General features: G+C 36.4%; 1 protein-coding gene and 1 long non-coding RNA gene across 6 annotated transcripts in view; one reads left to right on the forward strand and one right to left on the reverse strand.

Annotated features, from left to right (window-relative positions):
• Positions 1 to 14860, reverse strand: part of LOC105663862 (uncharacterized) — a 129932-nt gene that overhangs the window by 94674 nt on the left and 20398 nt on the right. The window lies entirely within an intron of this gene.
• LOC143266662 (uncharacterized) lies at positions 2766 to 4878 on the forward strand. Its single transcript, XM_076542196.1, has 4 exons — positions 2766 to 2888; positions 3266 to 3291; positions 4229 to 4402; positions 4738 to 4878. Exons 1-4 carry the CDS (start codon positions 2791 to 2793, stop codon positions 4857 to 4859), a joined length of 420 nt encoding a protein of 139 aa, XP_076398311.1. The 5' UTR covers positions 2766 to 2790; the 3' UTR covers positions 4860 to 4878.

Consider the following 14860-nt stretch of genomic DNA (forward strand, 5'->3'; position numbering starts at 1 on the left):
AGAATTGGCCCTTTTTTTTTTTTATTCGCTCAAAGCAGAATTGGACCGTTTTTTTTATTCGCTCAAAGCAGAATTGGCCCGTTTTTTTTTATTCGCTCAAAGCAGAATTGGCCCGTTTTTTTTATTCGCTCAAAGCAGAATTGGCTTGTTTTTTTTTATTCGCTCAAAGCAGAATTGGCCCGTTTTTTTTTATTCGCTCAAAGCAGAATTGGCCCGTTTTTTTTTATTCGCTCAAAGCAGAATTGGCCCGTTTTTTTTTATTCGCTCAAAGCAGAATTGGCCCGTTTTTTTTTTATTCGCTCAAAGCAGAATTGGCCCGTTTTTTTTTATTCGCTCAAAGCAGAATTGGCCCGTTTTTTTTTATTCGCTCAAAGCAGAATTGGACCGTTTTTTTTTATTCGCTCAAAGCAGAATTGGCCTGTTTTTTTTTTATTTGCTCAAAGCAGAATTGGCCCGTTTTTTTTTTTATTCGCTCAAAGCAGAATTGGACCGTTTTTGTTATTCGCTCAAAGCAGAATTGGCCCGTTTTTTTTTTTATTCGCTCAAAGCAGAATTGGCCCGTTTTTTTTTATTCGCTCAAAGCAGAATTGGACCGTTTTTTTTATTCGCTCAAAGCAGAATTGGCCCGTTTTTTTTTATTCGCTCAAAGCAGAATTGGCCCGTTTTTTTTTATTCGCTCAAAGCAGAATTGGACCGTTTTTTTTATTCGCTCAAAGCAGAATTGGCCCGTTTTTTTTTATTCGCTCAAAGCAGAATTGGCCCGTTTTTTTTATTCGCTCAAAGCAGAATTGGCTTGTTTTTTTTTATTCGCTCAAAGCAGAATTGGCCCGTTTTTTTTTATTCGCTCAAAGCAGAATTGGCCCGTTTTTTTTTATTCGCTCAAAGCAGAATTGGCCCGTTTTTTTTTATTCGCTCAAAGCAGAATTGGCCTGTTTTTTTTTTATTTGCTCAAAGCAGAATTGGCCCGTTTTTTTTTTTATTCGCTCAAAGCAGAATTGGACCGTTTTTTTTATTCGCTCAAAGCAGAATTGGCCCGTTTTTTCTTTATTCGCTCAAAGCAGAATTGGCCCGTTTTTTTTTATTCGCTCAAAGCAGAATTGGCCCGTTTTTTTTTATTCGCTCAAAGCAGAATTGGACCGTTTTTTTTATTCGCTCAAAGCAGAATTGGCCCGTTTTTTTTTTATTCGCTCAAAGCAGAATTGGCCCGTTTTTTTTTATTCGCTCAAAGCAGAATTGGCCCGTTTTTTTTTATTCGCTCAAAGCAGAATTGGACCGTTTTTTTTTATTCGCTCAAAGCAGAATTGGCCTGTTTTTTTTTTATTTGCTCAAAGCAGAATTGGCCCGTTTTTTTTTTTATTCGCTCAAAGCAGAATTGGACCGTTTTTTTTATTCGCTCAAAGCAGAATTGGCCCGTTTTTTTTTATTCGCTCAAAGCAGAATTGGCCCGTTTTTTTTATTCGCTCAAAGCAGAATTGGCCCGTTTTTTTTTATTCGCTCAAAGCAGAATTGGCCCGTTTTTTTTTTATTCGCTCAAAGCAGATTTGGACCGTTTTTTTTTATTGGCTCAAAGCAGAATTGGCCCGTTTTTTTTTATTCACTCAAAGCGGAATTGGCCCGTTTTTTTTTTATTCGCTCAAAGCAGAATGGGACCCTTTTTTTATTTTTTATCTCACTTTAGCTTGTTAAAATAAAAAAAAATAAAAAATAGAAAAAAGGAAAAACTATAGTTATGATACCTATTACGCAGTCTTCAATTTTGTCTATATCGCGTTGAGCTGAAGAAAGCGTGGCGCGATACTCATTACAACTGACTGCTGTTTGCCTTTCCTAAACGTCGGAAGATATGCTGGTCTGATTGGTCGTGCCCCACCATACCGCACACGGACTTGTAGCCGTAATCTGTTACTGGACGAAGCAGTTACATCTACTGAGGTGTGCGTAAAATAAATGAATACGTGTTACGAAAGAGAGCGAGATAGATACATTTCAAAGGAATGCCGCGAGTAAAACAAATCAGCATCTAGTAGAGAACATTTCGTTTGCACTAATTTTCGTCTTACCTTGGGAAAAAAAACACCAATGGATTGTTGAGATTCTATCGATTAAAATGAGTTCAAACACGACATAAATCGGTTTAATTTTACTTTCTTTGGCGATTAATGATTGACTCCATCAATTTAAATTGATTGATAACAAAACTAGCTCGATTTACGTCGTGTTTGGACTTATTTTAATCGGAAGAATCTCAGCAACCCATTGGTGCCATTTTTATCAGGGTCCATTTTCTTCCTATGATCACATCTAAACGTCTTAACATTGTTATTTGTCATTTTCTTTAAAAAGAAATTTTACCATGATATTACTAATATTTTTCTGTTTAAAATGATAACAAACACGATGTAATTCGGAATATATTTATTTGCAAGAACTTATATCGTGGCAGTAACTGAATAAAAAACATACATACGGTTCGAATTATATCGTGTTTAGTCTTATTTTTAATCAGAAAAGTATCACTAATTTGTCGATGAACGATTCATCACGAAAAAATAAAAATACAAAAGTTTCATTATTGCATTGGTATTGTTTCGCCGACGTATACCGATTTGTTTATGCTATGTCTTCTTCTTCACTCGCTGTCCTTCTTTACGTTCAAAGCGGTCGGCAAACTTGAACGAATGTAGGAGCTGATGAAGAGTGGAACGGCTTATCCCAAAGCGTATCGCACTCTTCTTGTGTATTCTGTATTTACAATCTAAATGACCTGACAACTAAACGTATAAACAAAGTATGGAATCCTGGAATTTGCCCCACCAATTCTCTTCGTTTGGAAGTCACATACCGCAGATTTCTGTTCAGTTTGAGTTCAATCATAGTGCTCTCAAGAGGTAAGTACTATTTCATTTTCATATATCTTATATATAATATACATTTAGTCTTTAACGGTTGGTGGTTTGGTTGAATATACTTCTGAAAACCGCTCACTCCCGATTGTCTTGAATTATTGAACCACAGTTATACGTTCCTGTCACGGTTCTTTTTAACCGACTTCGAAAAAGGAGGAGGTTACTCAATTCGATCAGTATATTTTTTTTTTTGCCGTGAAAAAATCAAGCAGTCACTAAATTTCATTATGATATTCGTAATCAAGATATAAAAACAAGAATATTAAGCTTCAAATAAAAATAGGGGATGGGTGCTTTTCGGAACGTTATTCACAAATACAAATCGATTACTTTTTAAATAATACAAATTTTTTTTGCAGAAATATGGCAGCTGATCAAAATACCCGTAAGTATAATTAAAATTTCAATGGAAAATTAATATAATTCATGATTCACGAAAATGTACGTAAGATATACAGGGTGTTCAGCGATTTACTTGCCAGCGTTTTTCTCGTAAATGACTGGTACTAGAAAAAAATGAGAGAGGAAAAAGTGATAGTGTCTTTTATAATCAACATAATGAAGTATGTATTTTTTCGTGTTTATACTATTTTCTATGATATGAAGATAATCTTCAGTTTTTTAACCGACTTCGAAAAAGGAGGAGGCTAGTCAATTCGATCAATATATAAATTTTTTTTAATGGAATGGTATATATTTTTTTATATCATATGAAAGAGCGTGTCGAAACGAATTCAACAATGTATTATATCATGACCTTGAAATACATTCCGAATCAAAAGTAAACGAAATATTTCAAATGTTTCGTATTACTATACTTACCGGTATTTCTTACTGATATATTCACATTTCGTGTTCAATGTGGTTTCCATTATCATAACACTATTATCATGATCTAATCATAACATAAAACCACCAAAAGTGTTTTCTAGCTAATGGAAACCACATTGAACGCGAAATGTAAACATATCAGTAAGAAATACTCGTAAGTACAGTAATACGAAATATTTGAAATATTTCGTTTGCTTTTGAATCAGAATGGATTTTAAGGTCATGATATAATACATTGTTGTATCCGTTTCGATACGCTCTTCCATATGATATAAAAAAATATATACGATTCCATTTAAAAAACTGAATGTTACCTTCATATCTTAAAAAACAGTATAAACGCGAAAAAAATACATACTTCATTATGTTGATTATAAAAAACGCTATCACTTTTTCCTCTTTCATTTTTTTCTAGTACCAGTCATTTACAAGAAAAACGCTGGCTAGTAAATCGCTGAACACCCTATATATTTCCCTTTTCCCTCTTTCAGAAGAAGCCCTCGTTTCAGTACTGCAGCAAATGCAGCTGCAACAGCAGCAGCAAATACAGCAAATGCAGCAACAATTGCTGCTGCAGCAGCAGCAGCAACAGGCGCAAGCGCAACCGCAGGCGCAGCCGCAGCAGCCGAACCAGCCGAAGCAAGAAGGCGCTAAACCGTCGCGTGGTAAGCATCACAGATTCTATCACACAAATGATTAACACTACAACTACTGAAGGGGTCAAAATTAATTGTTCAAAGTTTCTTATTTTTAAATTATAAAACTTGTAAAATTGTTTCTTCTTCGAATATGCGTTGATCCTAATGTTGAGATAAAGAACTACGGTATGTGCAACGGTATGTTTATATTTCATCCTTTGTTTTATTATTTTATTTCCGTTTTAAAAGTCATGTACATCGAACTCTGGTAGTTGTAGTGTTAACCAATCCGTGTCGTACATAATAAAGAATTAATTCCAAAAATGTATAACCTATGTAACAGTTCAAATTTCACATTGCAGTAAGAGGAACAGCTGCGGGCACAAGAAAAAGGCCCTATCGCGGCAGAGGCCGTGGTGGAAGAAGAGGCGGCGGAAGAGGGAGAGGCCAGCCTAATAATATTTTTCAATTTTTTACCAAATAATAATAAAAAACGAAATTGAAAAACGAATATCCATGTTGTTTTTTACTTAATTATGTTTATGGCATTTACGCAGACAAAAAAAAGCCCGGAAGAACTGTCTCACAGTATCCTATACAATTCTCCCCATTCCATTCGAAAGCGTGAAATAAAATAATTTTTGGAAAAAAAATACGCCGACTTCGAAATGCACTAAAAAGTATAAAATAATTTCTATTCCCTATTGAAGTAATTTCTATTTCATTCAATCATACAATTACGTAACAGATATGAATGAAACCTATTTACTCGTTAGGTAGTATATTAAATACATTTCAACTTTTTCGGAGGAGGCGCAAAATTAAAAATACCTCAGTAAATGTTACTGCCAATAACCAGTTGATTGCGGTATGGCGTATTGGAAATTAATAAATCCTGAGAAAGAATACGAACCATTATAGATGTATCTGGTAATATACGTAAATGAAACGACTGCATCTTCATTTCGCAACGTTTCTGATATAAATGAAATTGAATCGACTTCGTTCGCATGTGGAAGCCAGGGATCTAAGAACCTATAAACGGAGCCCACGACGCGGGAATCACCAAACTTGAGGCAGATGGGCTCTATCTTTATAGCATATGCGGCGATCGAGTCTTTCCGTCGCATACTCTATGAATCTAGAATCTAGATAGACCATAGTTACATTCTATACGCACTAACACCTACTTCGCGGCGTGCTGTCGAGTTATATGTATTGGGAAAAAATAGCTATACAAGCTTTGCCTATGTTCGGTTGTTCAAAGGTTGACATGTTCAAGAAAATCTTTTAATTTTGCGCCGCCTCCGAAAAGGTTGAAATGTATTTAATATACTACCTAACGAGTAAATAGGTTTCATTCATATCTGTTACGTAATTGTATGATTGAATGAAATAGAAATTACTTCAATAGGGAATAGAAATTATTTTATACTTTTTAGTGCATTTCGAAGTCGGCGTATTTTTTTTCCAAAAATTATTTTATGCGTTTCGAAGGATATGAAACATCATTTTTCAATAACATATTCGATCGTTACGCAAAGAGACCGGACAGTCTAGAGAATTTCAGCTTAGCTGAATTTGCTGTCCGATATGAAACAGTTTCAAGTGGAATGTGGACAGAAGAGGATGGAGACGCAGAACTTAGAAATGACGATGAAGAAACATCCAGGTCGAGGTTTATAAAATTGAAGGACAATACTCGAATGCGAATAAGAAATAAACCAGCTGTACTTCACCACCGATATTATACCTTGCACAGCGATAGAGAAGGATATTTCTATAACTTGATAGTGTGTCACATTCCATTTCGTGATGAAAGTACACTTATGTCCGAAAACGAATCTTCGGAACAATGTTTTCTTCGACGGCGACACGAATTGAAACCTATGTTAGGAAACGCAACCGTTGAACAATTTACTCACGCAGAACAAATTATTGAAGCGGCGCTGGCCCAGGCTGTTGCTTTGAATGTTGTACGCGAAGGGGAAACTAATAATGAACAGTTAAGAGAATCAGTCAGCATTCATGCCGACGAAACAGTAAATTGTGATCAAATTGATTTGTATGAGGATCAACAGCAAGAAATACTTGCAATGCCAGAAGACGTGTTCCTCAATAGTATTCGAAGTCTTAACGTTCAACAGAAAGATTTATTGTCTCACCGGTCAAACGGTATAAACAAGATAAGCCGAAAACGGTAACGCCATCAGGAGATAAGCAAGAGTATAAAAGAAGAAGCAGGCCGGCGCGCGCGACATTAATCATCAGGCAATAATAATATACACTCAAGATAGTCGGAGCTAAGGTTTCGGGTCGGATTGCGAGAACATTCGATTGTAACAAATTGTGCACATTGTAAAGTGCTGTAGTGATTAAGGAGTAAAATAAATATTTTGTTTTTTTAAAACACGAACTGATCTCTTTCCCGCGTAACATAAAATTGGTGGCAGCGATGGGATCTGCTGAAATCGTTGCGGAGTCGACGTAGCTGCGGAGACAGCCAGTAGATCCTGAACCTACAACGGGAAGGAAGAAGAAGAAAAGGAAAAGAGAAAGAGCTCCTCAAGAAATATAAACAACAAAGAAGCATCAAGGAAGGCAGATCAAGGTAAGATGTCAGAAATGGAGGCAATTACTAAGATGCTTTCGGAAATCACGAGTCGATTGGAGAGATTAGAGACAAGGGGTGATAACCTACGGAGAGAGGACCCCCTTGCGAGATCCTCTAACTCGGTATTAACGAACGACGACGACTTTGAATCTTCTCCATACACGCTGAATGAATTATTAGGAACTGTTTCCGAATTCGACGGAGAATCTTTACCCGTTGAGACATTTATCTGCCAAGTAGAGACAATCAAATATAACGTACAAAAAGAAAGATCGCAATTATTACTTGGGAGTATATTAGCACAGAAAATTATCGGGAAAGCTAGAACCGTAATATGTGCTGAAATGATAAGAACATTTGACGATTTGAAAAGTCAATTAAGACAAAATTACGGCTCTCCAACCGATTCGACACTGCTACAATTGCAAAGAATTCAATGCAGACAGAATTTTAAAGAATCTGTAAACTCATACGTATCGCAATTCACGAGAATACATGACGCCGCTCTAAATGCCGCTCTAAGCAGACCTCTCCCTACTGAACAACGTGAATTATTATTTGAGGAAGAAAAGCGAAAAGGAATAATTGATTTTATAAATGGATTAGAAAGAGAAACGCGACTAGAAGTAAAAACGTCAAATCCACAATCTATTCAAGAAGCCATAAATGCAGCACGAATGTCAGAATTAATGCAGCAAAGAAACAATTTATTCAGACCGAATCCATTAAGGGCTCAGAATCGTACGAACTTTAATACGTCAAGGTCACAACAAAATTTTAGAAATTTCAACACGCGAAAACCCCAGCAAAATTTCCAAAATCGTTCATATCCAGCCAGACCGCTAACACAAAATCAAGTAAAACAATGTAATTATTGCAAAAGGATAGGACACGACGAAGTTGAATGTAGAACAAAACGATTTCAAAATTTTCGCATACGTCAAGAATTCCCAGAAACCCCACCAGCACATGCTATATCGAACGACCAAGAACAAGACCCAGAGCCAAGAGACCCCCAAAACGAGGACCTCCAATAAATAATCAACGAACAATTACAAAAATTAACACGGCTTTCGGCAACCAATTGACATACGTCACTCTTCAACTCGAAAACGTGAAAACTGGTAGATTTTTAGTAGACTCAGGCGCTGCAGTCTCATTATTGAGAGAATCTATGATTACTGACAAAAATAAAATAGTAAGGCAAAATACACGCGAAATAAGAACATTATCCCAACACACTTTTAAAACAGTAGGCGAATTCGGAACAAAATTATTGGGCAAAAATTTAAAATTTTTGGTAGTAAAAGATGAAATAATGCAAGAGGACGGATTACTTGGGATAGATTCATTAAGAACATTACATTGTACATGGGATATTTGTCGAGGACAGTTACAATTAGAAAATAGAGTATTCACACGAAAAGATAATGCTGAGGAAACAACCATACCACCGAAAACGAGTAAATTACAGAAAATCAAGGTAACGAATATTCAAAACGGTGAAGCCAAAATAACCCTAGAGGACATAGACATGCTAGTTACGGTAAAGAATGGAATCACCCAGATACCCGTTAACAACTTAAGCGAAACGGCGACAAAAACAATAAAAATGACAGAAGTATTAGGTCGAAAAATTGAGACATCAGATTTCCTCAAGAGCCCCAAATCATTAACCAAAGAACGCGAGGAATTTCTAAAACAAAACACCCGCCTAGATCATATTAGGGATGGAAAGGAACAAATATGGGAAATAATAAAAAGATACCACGATATTTTTGTATTACCCGGAGACCCCATACCACTAACCAACTTAACCGAGCATTCTATAGAATTGACAGATCCGACTCCGATTCACACGAGACAATATAGATTCCCTCCGATTCATCAAGAAGAGATAGCGAATCAGGTAAAGAAGATGTTAAAAGAAGGAATTATTAGAGAAAGTAACTCTCCCTTTAATTCACCACTTTGGATAGTACCGAAAAAGCCAGATGCGTCAGGGAAGAAGAAATGGAGATTGGTTATAGATTACAGAAAATTAAACGAACGAGCAAAACAAGACTCATATCCACTTCCATTAATAGACGAGATACTCGATAAATTAGGTAACGCGAAATATTTTTCGGCATTTGATTTGGCCTCAGGATTTCATCAAATAGGCATGAGAGAAAAAGATAAATCAAAAACTGCATTTTCTACTACTGACGGACACTATGAATATAATAGAATGCCATTCGGATTAAAAAATGCACCAGCTACCTTTCAACGAATGATGAACAACGGACTAAGAGGATTAATCGGAAATACATGCTTTGTTTACATGGACGATATAATAGTATTCGGAACTACTCTTGAAGAACATAATAGAAATTTACAAATTTTGCTCGAGCGATTATCAAAATGTGGATTAAAATTACAACCAGACAAATGCGAATACCTTAAACCAGAATTATCATATTTAGGACATATAATATCTGCCGAAGGAATAAAACCAAACCCAGAACGAATCGAGAAGATAAAAACTTACCCAATACCTAAGAATCCAAAAGAAGTCAAACAATTTTTAGGATTAGCTGGATATTACAGAAAATTCATAAAAGATTTTTCGAAAAAGGCGTCACCATTAACTACCTTATTGAAAGACAAAGTCAAATGGAAATGGGAAAATGAAGAACAAAGTGCATTTGATACGTTACGAAATGCTCTATGTGAAGAACCAATTCTTATCTACCCCGATTGGAATAAAACATTCATATTAACTACAGATGCAAGCAACGAAGCAATTGGAGCCGTACTCTCACAAGGAATAATCGGACAAGATAGACCAATAGCATATGCATCAAGAACTCTTAATAAGGCGGAAAGGAATTACGCAACAACCGAGAAAGAATTATTAGCCATAGTTTGGGGAATCAAACACTTCCATCAATATTTATACGGACGAAAGTTCAAGATAATTACCGATCACAAACCTTTAACTTGGGTTATGAACGTCAAGGACCCGACCTCTAGACTCATGAGATGGAGATTGAAACTAGAGGAATATGACTATGAGATAATCTACGAGAAGGGTAAAAGCAATGCTAACGCGGACGCATTATCCCGCATTCCGAAAACGACGATACATATGATCGATGATGATGAAATGAATGAAACGATAGAAAACGTATTGAGCGATCTTCAGGAAGAAGCCGCTCCAACGTACAGCGAATTCAAGGATAACGAAGAAACGTTTGAAAGAGAAGAAACGCTGGAATACGACTCAGGGCGAGTATCGCGGAGAGGACTCGTCGTCACAACCAGAGGGGTCTATGCATTGATCCGAGTGCAGAAGAAGAAATATGGTACGCTGGTCTGAGAACCAAGGTACCAGGAGTCGATGAAATAGAAGTACGAATTGTCGACCCCTATGTAAAAGAAACGATCCTGAGAATGATCGAATTTATTCACAAAAGAAAAACGCCGGAGAAGCGTCTAATCGTAAAATGCAATACAGCAAAGGATCCAGAAACACAAGAAGAAAAGGAAAGACTAATAAAAAGCGTGCATGACAGCACTATAGGCGGACACCAAGGAGTCGAAAGGACGCTCTAACGGTTAAGAACTATGTATAATTGGTCAGGAATAACGAAAGATGTGGAAAATTTTATAAAGAAATGTGAAATATGTCAACGAGAAAGACTAAAATATACGGCTAATAGACCGCCCCCAGGAATACCCGATATACCATCTAAACCTAACGATAAAGTGTCATTAGACACGATTGGACCATTACCATCGGATAGAAAGTATCGATACATACTAGTTATACAAGACTACCTAACACGATACGTACAATTAGCTCCATTGAAAACAAAAACGCCCAAAGACATCGTAGAAAATTTCTGGACATATTACTGTCAAGTATTTGGAGTACCGAAGGAAATATTGACTGACAATGGACTCGAATTTAGAGGAGAATTTCAAGAATTCATTGAAGAAAAGCTCAGGATTAAGCACACAACAACGGCAGTATATCATCCACAGTCTAACGGGAAAAATGAAAGAACGCATAAAGAAGTATTCAACTATCTAAGAAGTTTTATAGAGGAAAAAAACGAATGGGTTAAGCTCCTACCCGACGCTACGATATCATACAATAATACTCATAATGAAGTAACAGGAATATCACCTTCTGAGTTTATGTTTGGCTGGAAGCCTTATATTCCAATAGAAACACACGAAATGGAATTTGGACACAAAATGGCGTATGAAGCCCTAAGCAATAAGAGAAGACGAACACAAGAAATTGCAAAAGAAAGAATAAGAAATCAGCAAGAAAGAACACGACTAAGATTACCAGACGGCAGAATAGAAAGAGAATACAGAATCGGACAACAAGTAATGGTTCGAAGAAGACAGCCACAAGATAAAAGACTTGATTCACCATGGGAAGGCCCATATGAAATTATTGGAATAATAGATAATCAAGCAGCAACAATTCGAAAAGGAAATCGAAACGTAACATATCATCTATCCGACTTGAAACCGTTCTATGTTACAGAGACAGAAGAGGAAAATCAAGAAGCTGCACGAGGACAAGACGAAAATGAATCGATTATTGAAGCTACTGATGCTGAGCACATTGATACACGAAGCACCGACGAAACCGACTGATCGAGAAGAAATAATTATAACGCCAATAAACACAAAGAAATCAATTTACTTGGAACATATAAAAGAAGCTCAGTTATATCACGACACATGGAAAGTCACTGTTGGAATTGAATATAGACACTTACAAGACGAAATAAGATTATTAGCATTACACACGAATCAGTTAGCTAAACGATGCAACGAAATTAATCCATGTTTAAGCAAACAAAGAATGCTCCTTCAACAAGAACGCAACAAGCGATTGAATCAAGAGCTAACATCTTTAAGGAAATTCATGGGACATATACAGAGAAGAGGACTACTTAATGCTGTGGGCGAAGGAATGAAAATACTATTTGGAACAATGACAGCTTCAGATGCAGAGTATTACAACAACGAATTGGACAAATTGAGAGAAGAAAATATCAAGATAGCCCACTTGGTAAGAAATCAAACAACGATATTACTCCACAAGATACAAGATAACCTGGGAACTTACAAATATGTTCAGCAGCAAACAGACAAGCTGAACATCAATTTTGAATTATTACAAAACGCCACAAAGGAAGAGATATTCAATTTAGAAATAGATGAAACATTAGCCGATTACATATTTCTTTATCACGACGTTTCAACAACAATGCAAAAGCTTCAAGAAGCAATCGTCGACGGCAAACACGGCATAGTACATCCAACAATATTACCTCCCTCAGAATTGTTTGAAGCTATAAGAAACACAACGAAATCCGAAAAATTTCCTGTACCATTAAGGGAAGAATACTACGGAATGTTACTAGATACGAGCGAAATATCAATAACGCTAACAAACGAAAAAATAATTTACAATCTTCGAATTCCAATATTAGAAGAAGATATCTACACATTATACAGACCAATTGCATTACCAATTTACTCATACATTCAAGGATATTCGTATACAATGTAGAATTCGAACATCTACTTTTGAACAAGCCACAAACGGAATTCATACCTATTGACGAAGAGGAAAAAACACAATTTAAAAGTGTGGGAAATCAATATGTAATCCAAAGGAAACATCCAAATTATTTGACATCGTCTTCAAACGCTTGTTTAATAGAATTACTTCTGAAGAGGAGCCAACAATGTTCGCAAAAATATATAAAATTGCAAGGAACGTTATTCATTCAACTGTCAACAAACCAAGACTGGATAGCCATTACCCCTAAGAAGGAACAAATACATATTATTTGTGAGAATAAAGAACTGCATATAATAACAATACAAGACAGAAACATAGTACATCTACCGCAAGGATGCGCCGGAACAACCGAAGAAGCAATTATAAAAGCCGGAGGAGAAAAGGGAAACACCACATTAAATATACCTGTCGAAACCACAGAACATTTAGACCATTGGAAGCAAATACTAATGGACAGACAAATTGATATACAAGATCTTAATATAACGTATCTAAAGAAAACACAAATTACAGCTCAAGACCTTCAATTGATAGGAACAACGATAGACGAAATAAATCAACAGATTGAAATATTATCGCTAAAAAGGAGAACCATGACTACAATGGAGCGATTCAAATATTATATTACCATACTAGGATATGCTAGTTTAGCTGGAGCCACATTATATATTCTGCATAAAATAAATTGTCTACAACCTATATGGAAGCTAATGAAGAAAATATTAACGCCGTGTATTACAATCTACGATCATTGTTCATTTGGAACATATGCACAGACAATCGATAGAACGCCTGCGAGACCAATCAGAATGACAAATTTAATGCATGAAGAAGAAGAAACACCCCAGGACCAAGAAAGAGAGCCTTCCACAAGATCCAGACTTTCCAGAAAAATGTTTTATAGACTACCAGTCAACGAAGTACATTAAAATATATGTTACAGGATGGGGTATACAATCAAATATTTATTGGAAGACGATCTACTAGAAGAAGAGACGCGAATGTTACAGATATTCACCGACACCATGGAGAACTTTATTTGCACAAGAGGCACAGAGGACAACAACCTGGTCTACACCACACTTCAAGACGACATACAAGAACAGTATTATTGCAAAACGTGTCAACCACCATTCAACCCGGTAACTATTGAAGAGATTAGAAATTCGTGGAATCAAGAAAAATACGGAATTGAAAGACACATTTTATCGATTAAGCAATTAACAGAGAAAGAACCATGTTTAATTTGCGGAAAAAATCTCCATAAATATAGGCGCGCTTCCAAATGCAATACATGTTCGCGATTCTTTTCTAGATTTTTCTATTTACTTAGAACTAGATCATTACATATTCAAAGATATATAGTAGCATGTTATAGCAACGATGTAGAACACGAAGAAAAAACGAAAAAATATTTGTACCGACCGTTTATAGAATGGAAAAATGATCCCAATTTAATAAACAAATTAGAAAACGTATTAGAATTATCGTTAGAATTCGAGCAAGGTCTAATAGACGCAGGTAGAAACGTAGTATTCGAGTAAGCTAAAACTAAGGATACCATAAGGATAATCTCAGAATATTTGCGCAATGTTTACAAATCGTACCATATAATTGTTAATTATCTCTTACGAATGTAATATATGTAGGATTAGTATTTTCAAGAACTAAACCTTTATTAAAGAACACGATAAAACAGTAGTGAAAAGTACACGAAAAATTACAAAAATATACACGCACGCACGCACAAACAACAAAAGTACAAAAAGCCCAAAAGTCCAAAAATCCGTAATTCGTAAAATCGTAAGCCGTAAATCGTAATCCGTAATCGTAACCGTAACAAAGATCGTATTCGTAATCGTCGCACACTCGCTCGTCACTCGTTGTTCTCTCTTAGCTTCTCGCACCGCGGACACACCCTTATATTTACTTGTCGATCGAACATTCCCGAATTTCGGCATTCGAACGTTTCGCGAGTCTTCGATTGCTCGAAACCTCGCGATCGTTTCTCAACGTTCGCCGCGTTTTCATTCTCTCTCTCTCTCTCACACTCTTTCTCGCACTCGCACCCATACCCGGAACGACACGCTCGCCGGCAACGAATTTGCTCGACGGCGGTTTATGTTTTCGTTCTCGAAACTTCGCGATACGTTTGCGGCACGACCGTTATCACTGTCCTACACTCGGCCATCCTAAAAAGGCATATGACCCCAGATGCCTTTCATAACCCTCCGTCTACCTCTTCTTCGTCTTCCTCTTCGCTTTCGCTTTC

The sequence above is a fragment of the Megachile rotundata genome, chromosome 2, assembly GCF_050947335.1.
Source record: "Megachile rotundata isolate GNS110a chromosome 2, iyMegRotu1, whole genome shotgun sequence".
Taxonomy (NCBI): domain Eukaryota; kingdom Metazoa; phylum Arthropoda; class Insecta; order Hymenoptera; family Megachilidae; genus Megachile; species Megachile rotundata.